Source organism: Rhinolophus hipposideros (assembly GCF_964194185.1).
Source record: "Rhinolophus hipposideros genome assembly, chromosome: 4".
Taxonomy (NCBI): Eukaryota; Metazoa; Chordata; class Mammalia; order Chiroptera; family Rhinolophidae; genus Rhinolophus; species Rhinolophus hipposideros.
In genome coordinates, this window is record NC_138050.1 from 8,010,641 (window position 1) to 8,031,843 (window position 21,203).

The window sequence follows — 21,203 nt, forward strand, 5'->3', positions numbered from 1 at the left end:
AAAATGCTCAAGTTTTTAATTTTAGCAAGTTTAAAAGGAAGACTTTCAAATACAAATTTTAGGAACACCAAAAATAAAAAAAGTACTAAATACCTGTCAACATGTGGCAACGTGCCAGGAACGGAGGGGAACACAATTACTGCCCTAGAGGAAATCTATAATACCTATCCCATAAACATTCACCAGAAAGACCCAAAGGACATATAAACATTAACCACATATACACTGAAGTAGTTACATAACACATCTACGAAGGACTCTGTTTTGTGGGGTGATGAGTGAAGAGGGAATTGTCAGAGTTGTATGTTAAGGTAAAGTATAATAGTTAAGATTTCTGGAGCTAAATGTTAGAACCTATGTCAGCTGAGGATAAAAATGTTCCTAGAACGAGAGGCTGCCTGAGAAAAAGTTGAGAATGGTGGTCTGATTTGATGCACGAGGAGTTGTCTCAATCTGTATTTCAGAATCACTACGATAGACTAGAGTGTGAAATGAACACTGTCCTGGGAATAAGGCAGGCTAGTCGGGTCTTACAGACGAAGGACGGACAAACATCTTGGTCCTAAACCAAAGTCAAGGTAAAGCCACTCAAACGTGGTTCTCAACCACTTAGAAAAAGTTTGGCAATTTCTTAAGAAGCTAAACGTAAGAGTTGCCCTATGATCCAGCAATTCCATACCTGGGTATACGCCCAAGAGAAATGACAATATATATCCACATAACAACTCGCACAGGAAGGTCCACAGCAGCATTATTCATAATAGCCAAAAAGCAGAAACAATCCAAATGTCCACCAACTGATGCATGGATAAAAAAATAGGGAGTATCCATACAATGCAATATTATTTCAACCATAAAAAAAAAAGAATGAATGCTGATACATGCACAACATGGATGAACCCTGAAAACATTATGCTAAGTAAAGACACAAAAGGCCACACAGTGTATGATTCCATTTATAGGAAATGTCCAGAACAGGCAAATCCACAGAGACAGGAAGTAGATTAGTGGTTGCCAGGAGCTACGAAGAGGGAATATGAGGAATGACTAGTGATGGGCATAGTTTCTTTTTGTGGGAAATAAAACTGTTCTGGAATAGGATAGTGGTAATGATTGCACAGCCTTTGAATATATGAAAAACCAGGGGACTGCACACTGTAAAAGAATGAGTTTTATGGTATGTGATAGATCTGAATTTGAAAGGGGGCCGCAGCGTTCTGGCTGTGCCATGACACGTCCACAGCACATGGCAGCCCCATCAGGAAAGGAAGCTGAGTACGACAGGAGCTGGTTTGGGGACTTTGATAATAACGATATTAAAGAAGTTTGAGAGTCACTATACTAAAGTGCCTTCCAGCCTCGAGATCAAAACAACAGGTCACTTTTTAGTGACAACATAAAGAAGTGCCTTGAGGCGACAATAGCTATCTAACGACAAAAAATATCATAGTAGGTTCTAACAAAGAGGTGGCCAAGGCCTACCTAAGATGGAGTGAAGGAAAGGATTTACAAACTTTTCTGAAGGAGGAAAGGACAGTAGGAGTTTCATTCTCCAGCCGCAGCTAAGAACAGGAAAAGGATAAAACAGAATAAAGAGACAATGAGGATTGGATTCAACAATAAAAGACAAGAAAGATGACACCAGCCACAGGGTATATATATATTTATCAACACTGATTGGCACATACAGTTCCCAACTTTCATATGGATCACATTGCAAACGTTTGTAAATCACAACTCTGAACACATTTTCCCAGAGAAATAATTTTTGAAAAAGTACTTAAGTTTGCAAATGGCCTACAGGAATTTATAATAATTTGTCATGGTTTCTATTTTCCTCGCTGAAATCCAGTGCGCCAGAAGCCATTTCCCTACCTCCCGTGTATTCACATATCAGAGAGTCCCACCAAGAGAAATCCCCCCTCCAATCTGTTACCAGCACCATCGCAGCAGCATAGAAGAGTCTGGTCTGGCTCCTACTCTTCATGTAGGTGAGGCCAAAGCAGAATCATCTGTTACCCAGAGCCTCAATCAAAACGGCGTTCTGCCACGGCAGTGTTACATGTCTGAGGCCAGACAGCGGGATTTCAGAGGCTGCCTGGATGTATTCTGATTCACCAACATTCTTGTGATGGAAAAACTGCCACCCAGACAATCAAGGTGTTGAGTGCATGCTGATAAATGTATCCCCATTCTTAAAGAGCAGACCTCATCATGACCAATGGGTACAAGGGAACACTTGTAGTATATATACTACACATACAGCGGGAGCTAAATTAAATAAATGCCAGCAAGGGGAAAGGAGTAGGAAGGAAAAGAGTGGGGAGGAAAGGCGTGGGAAGAAAACATTCAATCCCACAATATTTGCTGGGCTCTGTAAGGGCACAATATAAAGCACCCCTCTTTGTCCCATTCCTCTTGAAATGCCCTTGCTGATGAGATTCTCCCTGTCTTCTAAGAGTCAAACAAAATTTTGTCATCTTTGAGAGGCTTTCCCTGAAAACCCTAAGCAGTTGGGAGTATCCATCTCTGTGTTCCAAAGCACCTTGTATTAATTATTATAGATTATATTAAGTTGTATTGTATTATATTGTATTATATTATATTGTATTGTATTATATTATATTGTTTTAACTGATTTACATGTTTGTTTCCCCAGTAGATAAATCCTCAAATAATGGCATATTTTATTCATCTTTGCATTCCTAATACCTTGGACAGTGCTTGGCACATAGAAGGGTCCAATAAATATTTGTTGAATGGATTTCTTCAAATGTTGGAAGAAACAGTAAAAGTACTAATCAAATCAATAAATCCCACAGGAACAAATTTAATTTGCCAGTCTTGCTAGTAAGAAAATGGGATCTAAGCATGAAACCTTTACGTAGCCTCAACAGTGCATCTGAATGCACTGATACCCAAGGCAGATAATAAATTCAACCGGCAGTAGATAAGGTAAATAAGTAAGCAAGGTAAATACGCTGCTTGTCCATTCTCATCACGTTTTTTAAAGGTTGTAAGAAATACTCGCTATTGGGCATACAAATCCCCAGTGATGGGGATTATTGCATGTTGTATTTGGCATTTTTGACATCTAAAGAAATATTTCAATCAAAGTGAACTTAAATACAGGGTTCACAACTATTTAGGAGAAAAACTATTAGAACCCTTTGGGGGAAATAAAGGGTTCCAACCAAATTCTGATCATAGTTAAGGCACTAAAACTGAATGAAAGCTCCAATTCAGACTGAATCAGAAAAATCAGTTGTACGAGCCTCCAAATGAATGGTTCACAGGAGTGGGAGCAGGCACTGGTCCCTAAATCCCAACATCTTAGGAGATAAACAGGAAGAAATGTTAAGGTAGTATAAGACATGTTAGGTATAGTAGCTGATAAGTCTTTGTGAGTTACCTAACTTCTTTTTGGTAGTTGATGAGAAGCCACGTTAAAGCATGACACTAAGAAATATGGAAGTGCACCATGTTCTCAAGTTTTTGTTTAATAATCATGTAAAAGTCAAATATATAGTGATGGAAGGAGAACTGACTCTGGGTGGTGAACACACAATGGGATTTAAAGATGATGTAACACAGAATAGTACACCTGAAATCTATGTAATTTTACTAACAATTGTCACCCCAATAAACTTAAAAAAAAATGGTTGGGTAACCACATTTGAAGTGAATTTTTCAAACAAACAAAAAACAATCATGTAAAAGTATTACATTTTATATTCACAACTTTGACTTCCTTAAATCATAATATTAGGAAAAAACCCTAAAAATTATCAACTCAACCCCCCTAATCTTACAAATAAGGAAACCAAGATCTCCAGGGGCAAATGACTTGCCCAAGGACATACTGGTAATGAGAGGCAGAGTGTGAACTCAAACTCAGGCCTCCAGTCTCTCCAAATTAGAGCTTTTACCACTACACAAAGAGCTTTCATATCTTAATATGCCTTATTAGAGTTTGGTCCTACACACACACACACACTCACACACACACGTGTGTACCTGTAAACATATATATATGTGTGTGCACGCATACCACCCACATATCTACATACATACTTTTGTAGTACTTGAAAAACACCACGCTGTTCAGAAATGTACTAAAACAAGTGTACCAGTTAACTGAAAAGACTAGACACCTTTGATAAGGCATTCACATTTTCTGAATGACCCACTGAAAACCAAATCTTATGTCTATGTTGAAATTTTTTTTTATATATTAATTATAAGAAGCATAATGGTTAAGAGCATGGGCTCTAGAGTAAAAGACCTGCTTGTAATCCTCTAATTCCAGTTCTGACATTTAATTAGTCATGTGACCATGGAGAAATTTGCTTAACCTTTCTAAGCCTCAGTTTACTCACCTGCAAGTGTTTAGGAAAAATAGAACTGGCTTGATATGGTATTTGTGAGGATTAAACAGATGATGATGGTAAAGCACTCCGCCTAGGACTTAGTACTTACTCAATAATTTAGCATTATTATCATTATCACTGCCTACTAATCTCTGGATTTTTAACAAAAGTGCCCCAACAAAAGTTTTCTATATATTTAAAACACACATACAGCCAATTATATATTATCTGTTCTTCTTAACGTTGAGTATAGGTGTCTAAGAATCCTATTCAAGAAAACTCCTTTTACTTTTCTTTTCGGGAGATCAAACTCGTATTCCAAGTTGATTTTTAAATTCTACAAAATGTCCAGTGCCTATAATGAGAGTTTAGAATTTAAAAACCAAATTGTTTTCTGCTTTCTCAGTTTTCCATTCTTTGGAACAAAATGAGTTTGGCTGCCTAAATCCTGCAAAGAGGAAATGCAACTGACTCAGAAAGAAAATGAATCCCTCTGCTTCTCACTAAGTACCTTTTGGTGTTCAGACACAAAGGACACTCTCCATCTCATTTATGATGACAGAGCAAATTATTTCCAAAATTTATTGTGCATTTATTAACTCTATTAGAACCTGAAATTAACACAATTATAAAAGGCCCTATTTCCACATATGTAATCATGCCTCAGATAAAGTATTCCCCTCTCCCCCACACTCTTAAAATGCTGAGTTTATCTTAAGTGTAGTATACTAGCAAAATAGTATTATTAATTCTGCAACTCAAAGAAATGACCTTCTGAATTGTTTATTTCCTAAAACTTAATTATTTAAGAAGCTAACTCCTCTATTCTAAATTTTTTTTAACTAATTATTCATGTTCTGTGATGCTCGCTGGACAACTGACAGGATACATTTACATACATTCATTTTAATAATCAAATATGTCTAAACAAAACTCATTTCATTTTACTGTAAATCTCAGGGTTCTTTTTGAAGGTGCTATTGTCTGAGTTCCTAGAATACTCTGAAATTTCAGTTACATAATATATAATTTAATTTGAAAGCAAATCAATACTAGAAACAAATTATTTGATCATCATCTTTTTATAAAAGATTAAACAGCCACAAAATTTATTTTACCAGGACTAAAATGCATTAAATTACATTTCACTGACATAAGATCAAAGAACCTCATAAATACAATGCAGTATTTTACCAGAGTGAGGTTATAAAAAAAGAAGCTAAACCAAGAAATATTCCCTCTGGAAAACAAAACTGTTTTTAAGTAATTTTAAAACTCTCTTGACATTTGATACATTTTTTTAAAAAAAACTTTATGCTATAAACAAAATCATTAAAGGTTGCAGGAAAACAAGCCCAAAGAATTATTAACAAAAAGTTTTTTTTTTTTCCCCCCCAAAATGCAGTGCTACTCTTCGGCTATCACAGATGACCAAGAAATGTTCATATACTATACATTCAGCTATTTTTAAATTGTATAATTCCTTTAAAATTATTCTTGGCCTAAATTAAAATCTGACCATGAGACATATAATGTGGTTAAAAGTACCTCTTGCCAATATGCAATATCAGTTTTTAAATCAAATACAAAATCAAAGTTAATAAAATTTGCATGTTTTATTAGCTTAAATTTATGAAAAATTTATGAAAACAGAACTGGCTTCTCTCAGAGAGATTAAAAATAATTTAAAGTCACCAGAATTTTATAAAACAGATGACAGACTGGTCAAAAATGTATTGCAATATCTAATCTCATGGGATTGGGGACTTTATGAATATACCCCAAATTACATAACATTGGGGGATGGGAAAATGGTTTAAGGCTTGAAAAATACTATATGGGAAGTTAACAAGGACAATTTTTAAAATATATGACAGAGTAATACTTGAACGAGAAATAGAATTAAAAAAGAGTCAACACCATCTCCAGACGTTGATTTCTCAAATGTCACCAGACTACCCATTCTGCTATAAAGTACTTTTCAATACATGCAGCACCCAGAGTATCAAGTTTGCAAATCCCTACCTTTTGCAGATTATCTGTACTGCTTTACTGCTGCATGTAAGCACTGAAATGCACATTCCAAATTAATTAGAATTAGTATTTTACTTAGAGTCCATTTTAAGTTTTTTTTGAACGATATCTCCGTAAATCTAAGGAAAATGTTGAGAGCCACTTCCTTTCCCATATCCAGAATACTAAAGTAGTTATAAATATGGCTTCCCTCCCACCCCGTAGGTAACTTATTTCAGCTTTATGAATGGTTTCATTTTTTAGTGCTCATATAGTTCTAAACATACCCTGCTACCTAATTTGGGGGGGGGGGGGGGAACACAATTATTTTAATTGTGAAACAGCAGCTAGCCAAACTAACAGCGATGTGCAAGTAAAGCTACTTTGTTTATAATAAAAAATCTAAAGATTATATAATAAGCTCTGGTATTGTCTTTCCAGCAATTTTCGATAGTGTCAAAGGCAACAACGACAACATCCATTTTTACAAGAGGAAAACAAGGACTTCACGAAATATATTTTTCTGCTCACCTAAGAATTGCCTTCTCTTTTGTCAATATTACAAGACATCCATCTACTGACAAAGGAAAAAACGAACACTTCACTTGCCTGTTTAAGAAAACTAAACTGGGAGCCTTACCCGTCACAGACTTAATTATTTCTAGGGAAGCATCTTTAAAGCAAAGAGCCTATTTGAAGTTCACTGCCAGCCGCTCAATGTGGGGGGCACGGCCTGGACCAGACAACCCGAGTGTCACTGGCCTTTCTCCCCACCGCCCACCCCACACCGGCCCCCATTGTTCTATGGAAAACCCACAGCTAATGGTATCGGAATCGCAATTGCTACACTTAGGTGGCAGATGATCACAGAGGAACTCTTCAGAACCGGATTTACCGGCTGCTCTCTTCCCCCAAATAAAATCCAAATTTGATTAAAAAAAAAAAAAAAAAAAAAAACATCCATCGCAAACTGGTGGAGGAACGGACGGCAGCTTCCCTTCCAGACTTACGGATGTCACTCCAGAAGCGGGTGAGGAAATCCCCAGGGCACCATAATAAATCGACACCCCCCCCCCCACCCCCCAATCATTTAAACTGACGTTTCGTAACGAATTTATTTTTTTTTAATCTGGTGCCGAAACCCCTGAGAAGTAGGCAGCCCGCGGGGTAGAGGCTGCCTTTCCCCACGAGCCACCGAAGTGGGACAGAGGCAGCGGCACGCGGCTTGGTGCGGGGCTGGCTCCCGCGTCCGCCGCTTCCTCTCCGCGGGCGGCGGGGCCGGGCAGGCGGGAGCCCCGCGCCCCGCGCCGCGCGCCCCGCTCTGCCTCCCGCCACCTGCCCGGGCCTGCGGGAGCGCCGCCCAGCGCGGACCCCGGCGCCGACACCGACACTCACCCATCTTTCCTCTTGGCTTTGTAGACGTGACCATAAGTGCCTCGGCCAACTTTGCAGCCCTCGTATTCAAACAGGTCCTCGACCCGCTCCCGCTCGCTGCTCAGCTTCACTTTAAAGTCATAGTCCATTGTCACAGCCTCCGAGGCCGGGGCGCTGGGTCAGGCGGCCGGGGCACGGGGTGGGGACCCGGGAAGCACCGGCAGCCGCAGCCCCCGGGAACCCGCCCGCTCTACGCCCGGCGGCCGCAGCACCAGCCCGACCGATGCGGCAGGAGCAGGAGGAGGCCCCGCGAGAGCGCCGGGGACATCCAGGGAGGCGGCGGGGCAGAGGCCGGCCGAGGGCGGGGTGCGACGGGGAGCTTCCCCGGCGCGGGAGAGCAGAGGGACGAGGGCTGGGGGTGGGGAGCGGCTGTCGCTGCCCTTGTCCCCGCGGACTCCCGGGGCGCCGGCTCCGCTGCTCTCCGGCCGCGCGTTCTGCTCCCGCTGCGGGGAGCGGCGGGGCGGCCACGGCGGGCTCGCGTCCTCCCGAACGCGCACTCACGCCTCACCCTCTCTCACACTCACGCTCGCACTCACTCACTCACTCACTCTCCCATACACTCAAACAGAAAGGCAGCCCCGCACAACAGCCGGTACCTCCTCAGAGAGAGGAGGAGGGAGGGGAATCGCGGAACACGGCCGCGGCTGTCGCAAAAACGTCGCGAAGGCTCGGGCTACCTCCGGTCCTCCCTCCAGCCCGCTCCGCAGCGGCTGTCTGCCCCCGCCGGGGCCGGCACCCGCAGGACCGTGTGAAGGGAGCCGGGTAGCCACTGCCCAAAGCTGCCGCCAAACTCACCACGTGGACCGTCCCGACGGCGGCCGGGGCCGCAGACTACAATACCCAGAATGCACTAGCCGCCGCTGTTGCCGCCCCTTCTACGACTCCACCCCACACAGTGGGTGCATGGGGAGCGTTGCATGATGGGATTAGTAGTCCAAAGTGAGATTAGTTTCAATCACTTAGGAAAAATTCTTTTTAGCAGCGATATCGGTAGTGTCTGATTTGGGCCGTAAACTTAACCAAAGAAATTCACGTGTGACGGAGGCTACTTTGTATTGACATCACATTTTGTGCCACTTCTGAACTTCAGGTATTAAAGGACATCATCGTTATCAAAAAAAGTATATATTTGTAAACAGCTCATAGACTATCACTTGGGTATTCTTGAGGTTCACTATCTGATAAGGGTTGCACAATGATAGCATACTGACATACATTACAAACATCAATAAGAGTGAATCAATGATGAGTGTCCACACTAATCCTATGCGTAAATAGTGTTACTCTTGACCACCCGATTGCTTCCCATCCATTCAGAGAGGACGTTATTTTGAGTATGACCTTCTGCACCCCTGCTGATAAGAACAGCAATTTTTAGCCATGATTACAGCAGTGGATATAAATCCATGGAAACTATTCGTTAATCATTTCAAGGTAGGAATGGTGTCAGCGGGAGGAGTCCCCATATCTTGACAATAATCCCTCATTTTGTCTTAACCCTCTTATTTAGATGTCTATTTTTTTGTTTTAATTTTATATTTGTATTTATTTTACATTTTCCAGTTGCTACCGTTTCCACTAAAGCTCCCCACTCCCCAAAGCACATATAATCTCTCCCACTTTTAACCCCCTAACACTTTTTTCACCTTTCCATGGTATTCATTAAATTGTTTTGTCTTTTACTTCCTCTCTCTTGCTGTATTATAAATTCCTATAGGAAGTCATATGTGCATCTTTCATAACACCTAGTATAATGCCTTGGTTGCCATGCACAGGAAAAATTTGTTGAATTAATGAGTAAGCATGTTTATGTCAAAAATAGCCATGTAAGATGATGACAATGATACCATTTTATGAAAAATCCTCAAAAGGGTTCTTCTCTTATATACATTTCCTTGGAGAAAATAGTGACCTCACCACTGATGTAAATGATGTTGTTTTCACCTAGTACATTAAATCTTATTTAGTGTTTGGTGTACACTGACCGGTTAGGTGGATCTGGATTGGAATCTAGCTTTGCCATTTTTCTGTAACATATCCTTAGAGCCTCATTTCCTTTCTTGGAGAAACGGCCCTAGCTTACAGTAAGTACACAAGCAAGGTAAGCTTTCATTGATGAGATGCTAGATATGTTTCTATTCGGTGATGTAAATTGGGAAATTCTCTAGCAGAACTGTTTCCTTTGCATCAAGAATAAAATTATTTTCCTAAATATGGATTTAGAATAGACCCTTCCTGAAAAATATATTTTACATTTCTTGAGTGATATGTCTTTGTTTTTGTCCATGTATTTACTCATAGATCTTACGAAACTAAGGCACCACACTGGAGGAAAAGTTGTGAAGAAGCATGGACCTGGGTTTGGCCCTGCACTGTGTGTGCCAGCCCCCATCACCCATCTTCTGTACCACCTGCATATGACATTCCCAAACACTGAAGTTTACAGACTTCTTACAATGTGCTTTTGACTACTGTTTTGACTCAATCCACTCTGTGGGTGAAGGTAAGAATTCTCCCTGAAGAAATTGAGTGTTTGTTTAAATAAAAATTGTATAGATTCAAGACACATAGCACAATGTTTTGATATACATATACATAGTAAAATGATTACTATAGTCAAACTAATTAACAGTGCTCTTACTGTTAGTAATTCTGGGCCAGGAACAGAAGCCACCCTTAAACCAGGAAGAGAAAGCTAAGGTGAGAGTTAGGGGGCTGGACTCCAGTTTGGTGGATTCTGATGGTGTGAGGTAAGCTGGTCCCTCAACACAGCATCAGGATGGGCAGCTAAGGAAAAGACAGTCACTAGTGCCCCTTGCAGGGGAGCTTGGCTAATGTGTTAGGAGTAATAATATCTAATATCCACTTTTAGGTTTTTCTTTTCTGTGCGGTAATTTCCTTCTGTTATCCCCAGCTATCACCCTGGTCTTACCTGAGGAGCCCGTGTCCATACTTGCATGAGGAAAGGGAAGAGCAGCAGCCAGAAATTCAATTATAAAAGGTATGAAGTGGCCTGCAGAGCCAAAGCAATGAGCTAGGAAGTACTCATAGCATGTGTTAGCATTCTGAAAACTGAGGAATGGAACCTGTTTTTAGAATGGACTTCCCATAGATCAAAGGGATGAGGCTTCAGACTTAATTGTTGTTTGAATGAATTGATATATCAGGGACATGGAGCTGTCATTTCAATTTGATATTCAATCTCAGGTCAAGCTGATATCACATGTCTCTTTGCTCCATGATGACTGCCAGTGACATTGTAGAGTTTATGACCCATATTGGTCCATGTTCCAAACAATGCACAAATAATGTTCATGCCTCTTTTCATAAAATGTGGTTTTACTTACATCCTATGTCTAACATGCCCCCCGCCAAACACCAGCTCCACCTTTCATCTTCCTCCTGGTCAGCCTAAGGAAGTATTCTATCATGTCAAACTTGAAATTTCTGAAACAACATATCATGCCATGCCATTCCTGCAAATACCAATGTCAGTAGACAAACATCCTACTGTTTCATTGCCAACCCCATGAGCTCAGACTTTCCTTAGCTGCACATTGTCCTTCATAGTCATGGCCAAATATGCCTTTGTCTGTTCTCAAAGTCTGGATGCTTCCTCATGCCATCTCTGACCTTTACAATCCTACCATCTTAAAGGTACAGCCTAACTTGATCATGAAGTCCTGGGTCTTGCAACTGAATATGACCTTTCTTTACCATGAACTCCATCCCTGGTGCCCTTGCACTTTATGTGTAACTTACAGAGAAACATCACCACTACCTTGTATTTAATCATGTATTTTACGCACTTAAAAACATCTGTCCTTTAATAAATGCCTTAATAATTGATTGCTCTCTGCATCTCCTACAGTGCCCAACGCATCGTTTGCATAGTTATATTTAATTAGAATATGTTTAATTGGGTTGATTTCTCTAAAGGTTGAAACAGACCTTAATAATAATAAAGGGGGGCAGGAAGGGAGTCATTTTAAAACATTTAACATCTTGCCTCAGTCTTGCTCTGAACATGCACTTTTTGGAGCATGCAAAAAGATTTAGTGCATCTTGATACATTGATGTAAAAAGCCCAGTGGGTCTTCTAGCAGTTGATCACTTCCTGTCTCTACAACCTTTGATTCCGTTTTCTCACTGAGTCTCAAAGTGAGCTTTAAATGGAAAGTCACCAACCTCCCATTCTGAAGGTGCAGTGCTCATCATTTTTATCATCAAAAGTACATACTGAGCATCTACATCTGAGTACAGTGTTAGACACAAGAGCAAGTAGTTAGATCAATGAACACGAGCCTTTTTTAAGTTTTCAAAGAAAATATCGATGCAAAAAGTTTCTCAACTATAACTAACTCTATAATCATCCAGAATATAATTTAGACCTTAGAAACAACCAGAACCAAAAAACACTTTCAAAAATAACTTTCTTTTCTCCCCATCATCATGTGAGTGTCATTTGTCCTTGTAGACTCCTTTCCTCCATATGACTAGAAACATGGCCACTAGCAGTTGCTGAATTTTACATCAGACCATACCTGTCATTAGAGAAAATTCTGCTTCTCAACTTTTGTTCTAAAAATTCCAGGAAGGGCTCTGGTTCACTGGGTCAGGTGCCCCTCCTGGACCAACATCGAGTGGCCACGACAGAAGGGTCACATGATGGAGCCCCTTTATTTGGAGGGTTGAGGGAGATGGGGTGGAGAGCTTACAGGAAAAGAGAGAAAGCTCTAAGTACTGTGAAGGAAAGGAAACAGGGCAATGGAAAGTGGGAAGGGGAGGAGGTTGCTTTAGACTTCAGCAGAGACCTGACTGACGAGGAGCAAAACCTGCTGAGATGAGGGAGCAGAGTAGTCCAGGTGAATAGGATGGACTGTAAGTGCAAAGGCCTTAAGCTGGGAACCAAGGAGCAGAAAGAAGCTTGTGTGACAGGAACGTCATGAGTACAGGAGGAAGTTGTGTGACATGAAGACAAAGAGGTAGGCAGGGGACAGATTATATAGGGCCTTTTAGACCATAGTAAGGGGCTTGGATTTTATTTTTAAGAAGCCATTGGAAGGTTGTAGGAGGGAAGTGATTAGATATGATATATGCTTTAAAAAGAATATCCTATTATATTAAGAATGGATTGTAGTAAGGAAGATTGAAAGATGGATGGATGGATGGATGGATGGATGGATGGATGGATGGATGGATGGATATGGGATTTGTTGATCAGTTGGGTGTAAACTAAAGAAAGGAAGGAGTCCAGATGACTCCTGAGGATATTGTGCTTACTGAAGTGGGGAAGACTTTTTGAGAGGAACAAGTCAAGGAGAAAAAAGTAAGTGCTCCATTTTGGACACGTCAAACATGAGATGTCTCAGAAACTTAGGTGAACATATCTAGTGGGCAGGTGGACATGGGAGTCTAAAGCTCAAACAACAGGTCAGGGCTGGACATAAACTTTGGAAATTACCAACTGCAAGAATTAATTCTATCACCTGCAAAGTGTGTTACAGTGGGAAAAGAACAGATCCCTGAGCACCTCCAGCATTCAAGGGCTGAGTAGAGGTGGAGCCAGAAAGAGAGCCTAGAGGAGGTGGCCAGAGGGTTACTTGGGAAATCAGGGAGTGTGGCATCACAAAAGTCAAGGGAAGAATGAGTTTTGAAAAAGAAGGAATGGTCAATAGTGTTGAATGCTGCCAAGCAGTCAAGCAAGATAAATTATCAGTGATCCTCAACCTCTTTTAAAACTATCAACCCTCTCCCCACCCCATCAAGGAACATTTTCAGACTTTTTTCCCTAATTGTCCATCTCTATAAAATGTTAATTTCACAGATATACTGTATCTCTGTCTATGTAGTGTGGCACTTTGGAAGGTTACAAGCCACTGTAATATCTAAGAATTTTTGGGCCCCCTAAGAACCAACTTTTGCCCTCTTGAGGCTGATATCACACCATTGAGAATGCATGATTTATCAATTGGTTTATAGGTCATTTTTGACACTCAGGGTAGTTTTGGTGGTGAGGTGGGGGATGAAGCCAGTCTGCACTGGATTGAAGAGTAAGTTTGAACTAAGGAAATGGAACAATGAGTGTAGATACATGTATTGCAGAATGGTTAAGAGAACTAATTTCATAGCCATGCAACCTGGTTCTGTACACGAACGAGCCACAGGGCAAGCTGCTTCATTTTCTTGTGCCTCAATTGCCTCATCTGTGAAATTGGAATGTAGTAGTACTCCCTCACAGGGTGTTGTGATGGTTAAGGGAGTTAATGACACATGTAAAGTATTTAAATTGTGCCTAGCATGTGGTAAGTGGTCTGTGCATGGTAGCTATTATTTTTCTCATTCATGATGTTAACTCTGAATGGGAGAAGAAAGATAGAGCCTACAGCATCAGGGCTATCACTGGAAGTGAACCTGGGACTGAAGGAGGCTTTATGAGTCAGAAGAGACTGGAGGTGTTTCATTGCTAAATAGACGGTACCAGTTGCAAGGGTGATCTTAGGGATAATTGATAGCTCTGTACATAGCAAGAGAGAATGGGCCAGAGCATAGGCAGAAGGCTTGTGCTGGAACATCTTTTCTGTGGTTAACAGGTGGGAAGGAGAAAAGGATAAGAATCATTATCACATATCTTTTGCTGCCCTACAATCAACCCAAAAATGTAGGGTGTAAAACAATGATGTATTATTTCTCACGGTTCCATAGATTGGTTGGGATCAGCTGAGTGGCTCTGCTGGTCTCACTTGAAGTTATTAATGTGGCTGCAGGCAGTTGCCAGATGGGCTGGAGGGTCTAAGATGACCTCATTTACATATTCATAGCCATGGTGCTGTCACATGGCCTCTCCCCATTCAGCGGTCCAGTTCAAACTTCCTTACATCGTGTGGGTGTCCTTAAAAGGGCAACAGTGAAAACCCTAAAGTCTCTTGAGGCCTGGGCTCTGAAATTCACACAGCATCACTCCTACCACATTCTGCCGGTGAAAGCAAGACACAAGACCAACCCAGATTCAAAGAGTGGGCAAGTGGACTCCACTTCTTGATAGCAGGAAGGGAAAAATATTATGTTTTTCGGTCTATGCAGGTATAGGTACATATGAACCTGGAGATTTGGTGAAAGTTGAAGCAGTTCCTTTTCAGATGGCTTTGGTTTTCTCTATAAGGTAAAAGAAACATCCACCTGCTATGATGAAGAGACAGAGGTGGAAGGAAAAAGAAAAGCAATGATTGCATGTCTGGAAAGACAGCAGGTTTCAAACAATCTCTGGACAGAACAAGAAGGAGAACTGGCAGGATATCACTGTAGGACTTCCAGCCAAAGCTGAGGACCTGTTTGCAGGTGCGGCCTGGCATTTATACCAAATTCATCTGCACTATTATGAGATTTTCATCACCAGCACTCAACAGCCCAGGTGGAAGCCGGGCAAAGACAGATGTTAGATTCATCGGGGCTTAGGGCCTCGCCAGGTGGGTATGATGAAAAGAAGATGAGGTAAGAGAGGTTAGGATTATTGGCAACAGAGTAGATAAAGTGACAGACCATGACATTTAAGCTGGGAAGGGAGGAAAGTGAGGACAGGGTTTCCCATTTTATATCATAACACTAGCTTGAATTTTGTTAATTAATTTTTTTGCGAGATATTTAAGAAATAAATACCTGCCTCACTCCTTACTTCCTTAACACCTACGTATGGTAACAAGACACTTCCATCATACTAAATAAAATAGCTGAAAATAGTGTAAATCGCAGATTAAGAATGATTTCTTCTCTTCTTAGCTAATAGATTCCCATTGCTATGATTGATAAGAGCAACCCAAACCGAAAATCTCTCACATTCGTTGTTGATGAATTCTGCTCTTATGTTCTAAAAGTATTAGGGAAAGTTTACCCCTTTAAATTGATATACAGTGCTATAATCTTGTCCCTCTATTGAACATCTTATTTCTTGCATAAGCATATTACTTTCTATTTTTCAAAAATAGAAAGTTCAAAATATATTTTGCTATACAATAAATAGCATAGCAAGTAATCTATATAAACACAGTTTACTTTTGTGTTTACTTTTTCAAGGCTTAATATATTACCCTGGCTTCTCGTTCCAGGATGTTTCGCCTTTGAGCTAGCTGGTCTATGTTGCTTGAACCCAATCACCAGAAAAGTCAAGTCTTTTCTGGCTGGTTCCTGTACAAACATGGACCACAGAGCTCTCTTTCTATTGCTCATAAATATGCACCTGACACTTGATATCCAAAACTATTTGTTTCCATACAACTCCATGCTTAGAACCTCTGGAATTTTTTCTCCTTTAATACACTTTTCCCCCTACCAGCCAAAGTCAAGTTCCATCAGATATTGTCCTTCCGGCTCTGAAACCCTGCATCCTGTTTAAATTTTAAAATGTTGTTTTATTTACATCATTCCTCCGCTCAAAAATCTTCAAGGACCCTGTGTCACCTTTCATTGCCTACAGTACAAAGTTCAAACTAGTTCATCTAATATTCCAGGCTCTTTATTTACTTTAGCTTGACTTATGAAAATGCTTTAAGGAAGTTTGCAACAGAAACATTAGAATTAGATTAAATTAGCTCCACATAGCTAAGTTTTCCACAATCTATGCTCTTCTGTATCTCTAATATCCTAACCAGTTTGGAACCATAAGCTGCTTCCAATCCAGTAAGACAGTGGTTCTCAACCTTGGGTGTCCTTTGGAAATATGTGGGAATCACCCCAGCAATTCTGATGTGATTGATCTGGGCTACAGCCGTGCAATTGGGATTTTTAAAGCTCCCCGGTGATTCGAATGAGCATTCAAGGTTGAAAACCACTACATTAGAACAAGTTTACTGATTGTCCCTAAAACATTCATCATTCCACTCCTTTTCCTACCCATACTCCCCTTTTCTTCTTTACTTACCTAAATCCTACCCACTCTTTGAGTTTCAACTCAGGTCCTGCTGGATCTTTCCTGACCACCCAATGCCCGTACACTCCCATAGCAATACCTTCTTTACACTTATTTGGCACTTAGCACACATACTTCCTTCACCTTTGTGTTTATCCTGTCTCTTCATTGGGATTCTAAGGTGTAGAAGGACACGGATTGTTTCTTACAGCTCTTTTTATTCCTGGAAACTAACACAATGCCTTTCACTTTATGGATTATTGTGTGTGTTAGGGGAGATGGTGATGGTGACGGTGATCATGGTGATGTAGCAGGTACCAAGTGTGTGCCCTGACCGTATCCCTTCAGATTTCATCTCGTTGTGGGACTACCACTTGTGGGCTAGTGGAACCCTTTTCTGCACACAAAGCTGAAGTACCTGGGAATCAAGCCACCCCCGCCTTAACCTGATGAATATGGTACCAATATGAATACTGCTGCTCTCATAGCCTCTGAGTGGGATAGCATTGGGGTGACTGGCATGCAGGTGTCATGCGGGGTCTCTGGTCCTGCTCCCCACATAAGAACACAGGACACAGTGAGGCCAAAAAGGAACACCCACGGAGCCATAGGTAGGGGAGTCATAACACTATATTCTCGTGGGCAGCTGGGTTGGAGACATAGGAAGCAGTAGCCACACTATCCGCAAACTGCCATCCACTTCTCTCTGCCAACCAACCTCACTTGCTAGCTGCAATCTGCCGTGCTAACTGCAATCCGCTCTTGCTAGCTCAGCCACCGCCTTCTTGTTAGCCCCCCATTTTCCTGCTAGCGTAGCCACAGCAATTATGTTAGTGGCCAATGGCTCACTGGTTACAGCTGACGGCCAACTAGCCACAGCTGATGGCCATCTGATCACAGTTGATGGCCATTTACTACCAGGGTGAGCACCTTTCCACGTGAGGGCAAGAGCCTGGAAACTGCACTCCTGGCTCTGTCCCCACAGTGACCTACAGTGTCTCCTGTGTTCCCTCTGAATTCCGGTCAGTCAATTGCACCCTTATTTGGGCTCATAGAGATTAAGTAATGTGCCCAAGGTCACAGATGGCAAAAGAAGAAACTGAAAAAAGGATAAACCTACAGGATAAGGACAGGAGGGGATCAAATAAAAAAATGAATGAATTTCAACCAAATTACCATTTAAGCTCTGTGGATTAGTTAGAAACTAAACCAACATGTATCTTTTTTTTTTTTAATAAAATGAGTTCTGATAAGCAAATTACAAACTCAAACACAATCACTTTGTAGATGAGAAACTTCATTTCTAGGTAAGTGATTGTCAGAAAATCCTCCTCTTCTTCTACTCCCCTCACGCCCCCTCTCACTCCTCCCCACAATACTTTCTTTATAGTACATACATCTGCTTCCAGGAAGTAAAACCCCTATTTGGACTATTAATAATTTAGATCCACTACAGATTAAATGTGTATTTTTGGACCAGCCTGGGAACTACCACGCATGCTTTTCCCCCAGAATATGTATTCTAAATTACAAATAACGCTTATTGAAATTAGTTTCCATCACTTCCTATTTTATGTTTTTGTCTCCTATGCTCCCCACTCCCACCCAATTCATTGCAGTCTCTTCCAGACATGACATCTTCATATTTAAAAAAGACAGCTTTCAATAGGGCATTTGTGGACTATTTCTTACACAGGAGTTATGCCCCCTCCCACCTGCCCTCTGCTCCATCCCCAGTCTGTTCTAAATATCTAATAATATTTACTCAGCCCCTATTGTATTCTGTGCCCGCTGGCTGCTATGAAAACAGCTGGTCTGGCGTCTGGAACATGGTGGGGACTCATTAATGTTTGTTTCCTTTTCCATTGACATTGACCTTCATATGAACTTGTCTATTCCTGTTCTGATGTCTCTTCTAGTAAAATAGATATGCTTTAATTTTATACTCCATTGCCAAGGCCAAGGCTGTCTTTTTATAAGTCCGAGCAGAATTTGATAACTTTTGACCACTACTTAATGTATACAGGGCAGAGGCCATTATCTTTGGAGTCTGAAAGCCAGGAAGTTACCTATAGCTATTAGGGACTCACGGGACACCTCTGTGGGTCATGCTTCCAAGGATACTGATGACCATCAAAATTGAAAGCTAGCTTAGATCAACTTTATTTATAGATATGATTTAATTTTAAAAAATGTATTAGTTTTAAGTGTACAAAACATAATAGACAGTTAAACCCCTCATAAAGAATAACCCATCCCCAAGCTACTACTCCACTGCCAACTTACAGAGGTGTTACAATACCATTGACTATCTTCCCTGTGTTGTACTCCACATCCCGTGACTATATATACCTATATATTTAGTTATAGTTGACATTCAATATCATTCTACTTTAGCTTCAGGTGTATAGCGCATTGGACACAGTTGATGAAGTGAGTCCCCTGATAAGTCCAGTGCCCATCTGGCACCTTACATGATGTTTACAACCTTGTTGGTTATATTCCCCATACTGTATTAACTACATTTGTATTTCTTAATACCTTCACCTTTTCACCCTGCCCCCAACCCCATTCCCAACTATCACCCTGATATATCTAGTACCTACCTTGCACCATACCTAGTTATTACAATATTATTAACTATATTCCTTATGCTATACCCTACATCCCCATGACTACTGTGTAACAACTAATTTGTACTTCTTAATCCCTTCCCCATTCACCCATCTTTAACTCCCCTCCCCTCTTAAAGAAGTCCCTCTCAGATTCCTTGTAATACTGTTTTGGTGGTGATGAACTCCTTCAGCTTTTTCTTGTCTGGGAAGCTCCTTATGTGTCCTTCAATTCTAAATGATAGCTTTGCTGGGTAGAGTAATCTTGGTTGTATGTCATTGCTTTTCATCACTTGGAATATTTCCTGCCACTCCCTTGTTGCCTGCAAAGTTTCTGTTGAGAAATCAGCTGCCAGTCTTATGGGGGCTCCCTTGTAGGTAACTGCCTGCTTTTCTCTTGTTGATTTAAGATTCCCATTTTGTCTTTAACCATTGGCCTTTTAATTATGATGTGTCTTGGTGTCGGCCTCTTTGGGTTTATCTTGTTTGGGACTCACTGTGCTCCCTGAGTTTGTATGTGTTTCTTTCACCAGGTTAGGGAAGTTTTCTGTCATTATTTCTTCAAATAGGTTTTCCATTCCTTGCTCTCACTCTTCTCCTTCTGGTACCCCTATAATATGAATGTTGGTACACTTAATATTGTCCGGGAGGCCCCTTAACCTCTCCTCAATTTTTTGGATTCTTTTTTCTTTTTGGTGTTCTGGTTGGGTGTTTTCTGCTACCTTATCTTCTGCATTGCTGGTTGGATCCTTGGCTTAGTCTAACCTATTATTGATTCCCTGTAATATATTCATTTCCATTATTGTGTCCTTTATTTCTGACTGGTTTCTATTCTAGGTTTCCGTCTCCATTTCTATGCTTCCTACCTCTCTGTTGAAGTTCTCCCTGAGCATTCTTATAACCAGTGTTTGGAATTCTGCATTTGATATGTTGCTTATCATCATTTCACTTAGTTCTTTTTCTGGAGCTTTGTTTTGTTCTTTTATTTGGGACATGTTTCTTTGTCTCCCCATTTTGGTTGCTTCCCTGTGTTTGTTTCTATGTATTATGTAGGGCTGTTATATCTTTCAGTCTTAGTAGAGTGGCCTTATGTAGTAGGTGTGCTATGGGGTTGAGTGGCACAATCTTTCCGGTCACCTGAGGCATGGAGTCCAGGTGTGTCCCTCGTGTGAGTTGTGTGTGCCCTCCTCCTGTAGTTGAGCCTTGGTTGATAATTGCACATCATGGGACGGACTGACCCCTGGGCTCACTGGTTTTGAGAACGGGCCCTGACTACAGCGGAAGAGTTGTTGTGCAGGGGCTGAGCCTATGGAGCAGAATCTGCTTCAGCAGGACTCTGGTGTCTGCCCAATCTGCCCCTTGCGTGTATCATACTTGGAGGTGGCTGGGTGATGTTCCTGCTCATTTTGAAGCTGTCCACTGCAGGGGGTGCCAGCGCCAGGAACACCTTGGAGGGGATCCTCCGTATGTCAAGTTCAGTCACAGCCTATGCCTCACCTGGAGCCATTCAGCAGGAGCCACAAAGAAATCCGCAGATGTCTGTTGCCCATGCTGTGCTTGGACGCGCCTTGAGAGGCCAAGCCATGAACCAAGACCTTCTGCCGCTAGTGCCAGCTTAGGGCTGCTCAGCCAGAGTACAGGACACACCCAAGCTAGATGCTGTTTGTCTGGGTTTCGAGAATCTCTGAGAGACCCTGGGAAAGTGCAACATAAGCTAAGGCTGGCAAGGCGGTCTGCACGAAAAAGCCACTGGAAACAGCCTGGGTGTCAGAACTGATGACTCCCACAAGTGCTAGCTTGACAGAGAGAGAGAGAGAGAGAGAGAGAGAGAGAGAGAGATTGTTTTTCCCTAAATAAAAGGATCAACCTAGG

At 41.4% G+C, this 21,203-nt stretch overlaps 1 protein-coding gene across 8 annotated transcripts in view; it reads right to left on the reverse strand.

Annotated features, from left to right (window-relative positions):
* Positions 1–21,203, reverse strand: part of CDK8 (cyclin dependent kinase 8) — a 120,933-nt gene that overhangs the window by 93,267 nt on the left and 6,463 nt on the right. For 3 of the 8 annotated variants that reach the window (XM_081046609.1, XM_081046608.1, XM_081046604.1), the window contains exon 1: positions 7,779–8,419. The exons of 1 other annotated variant lie outside the window; for it this stretch is intronic. Coding sequence is in view for 6 of the 7 variants with exons in the window: in XM_081046608.1 (XP_080902734.1) it covers positions 7,779–7,906 (128 nt within the window). In the remaining variant the exon portion in view is untranslated. Of the gene's footprint in view, positions 1–7,778; positions 8,628–21,203 lie in introns of those variants that run through there. 4 more of the 8 variants (XM_081046603.1, XM_081046602.1, XM_081046607.1 and 1 more) reach the window with 4 other exon arrangements.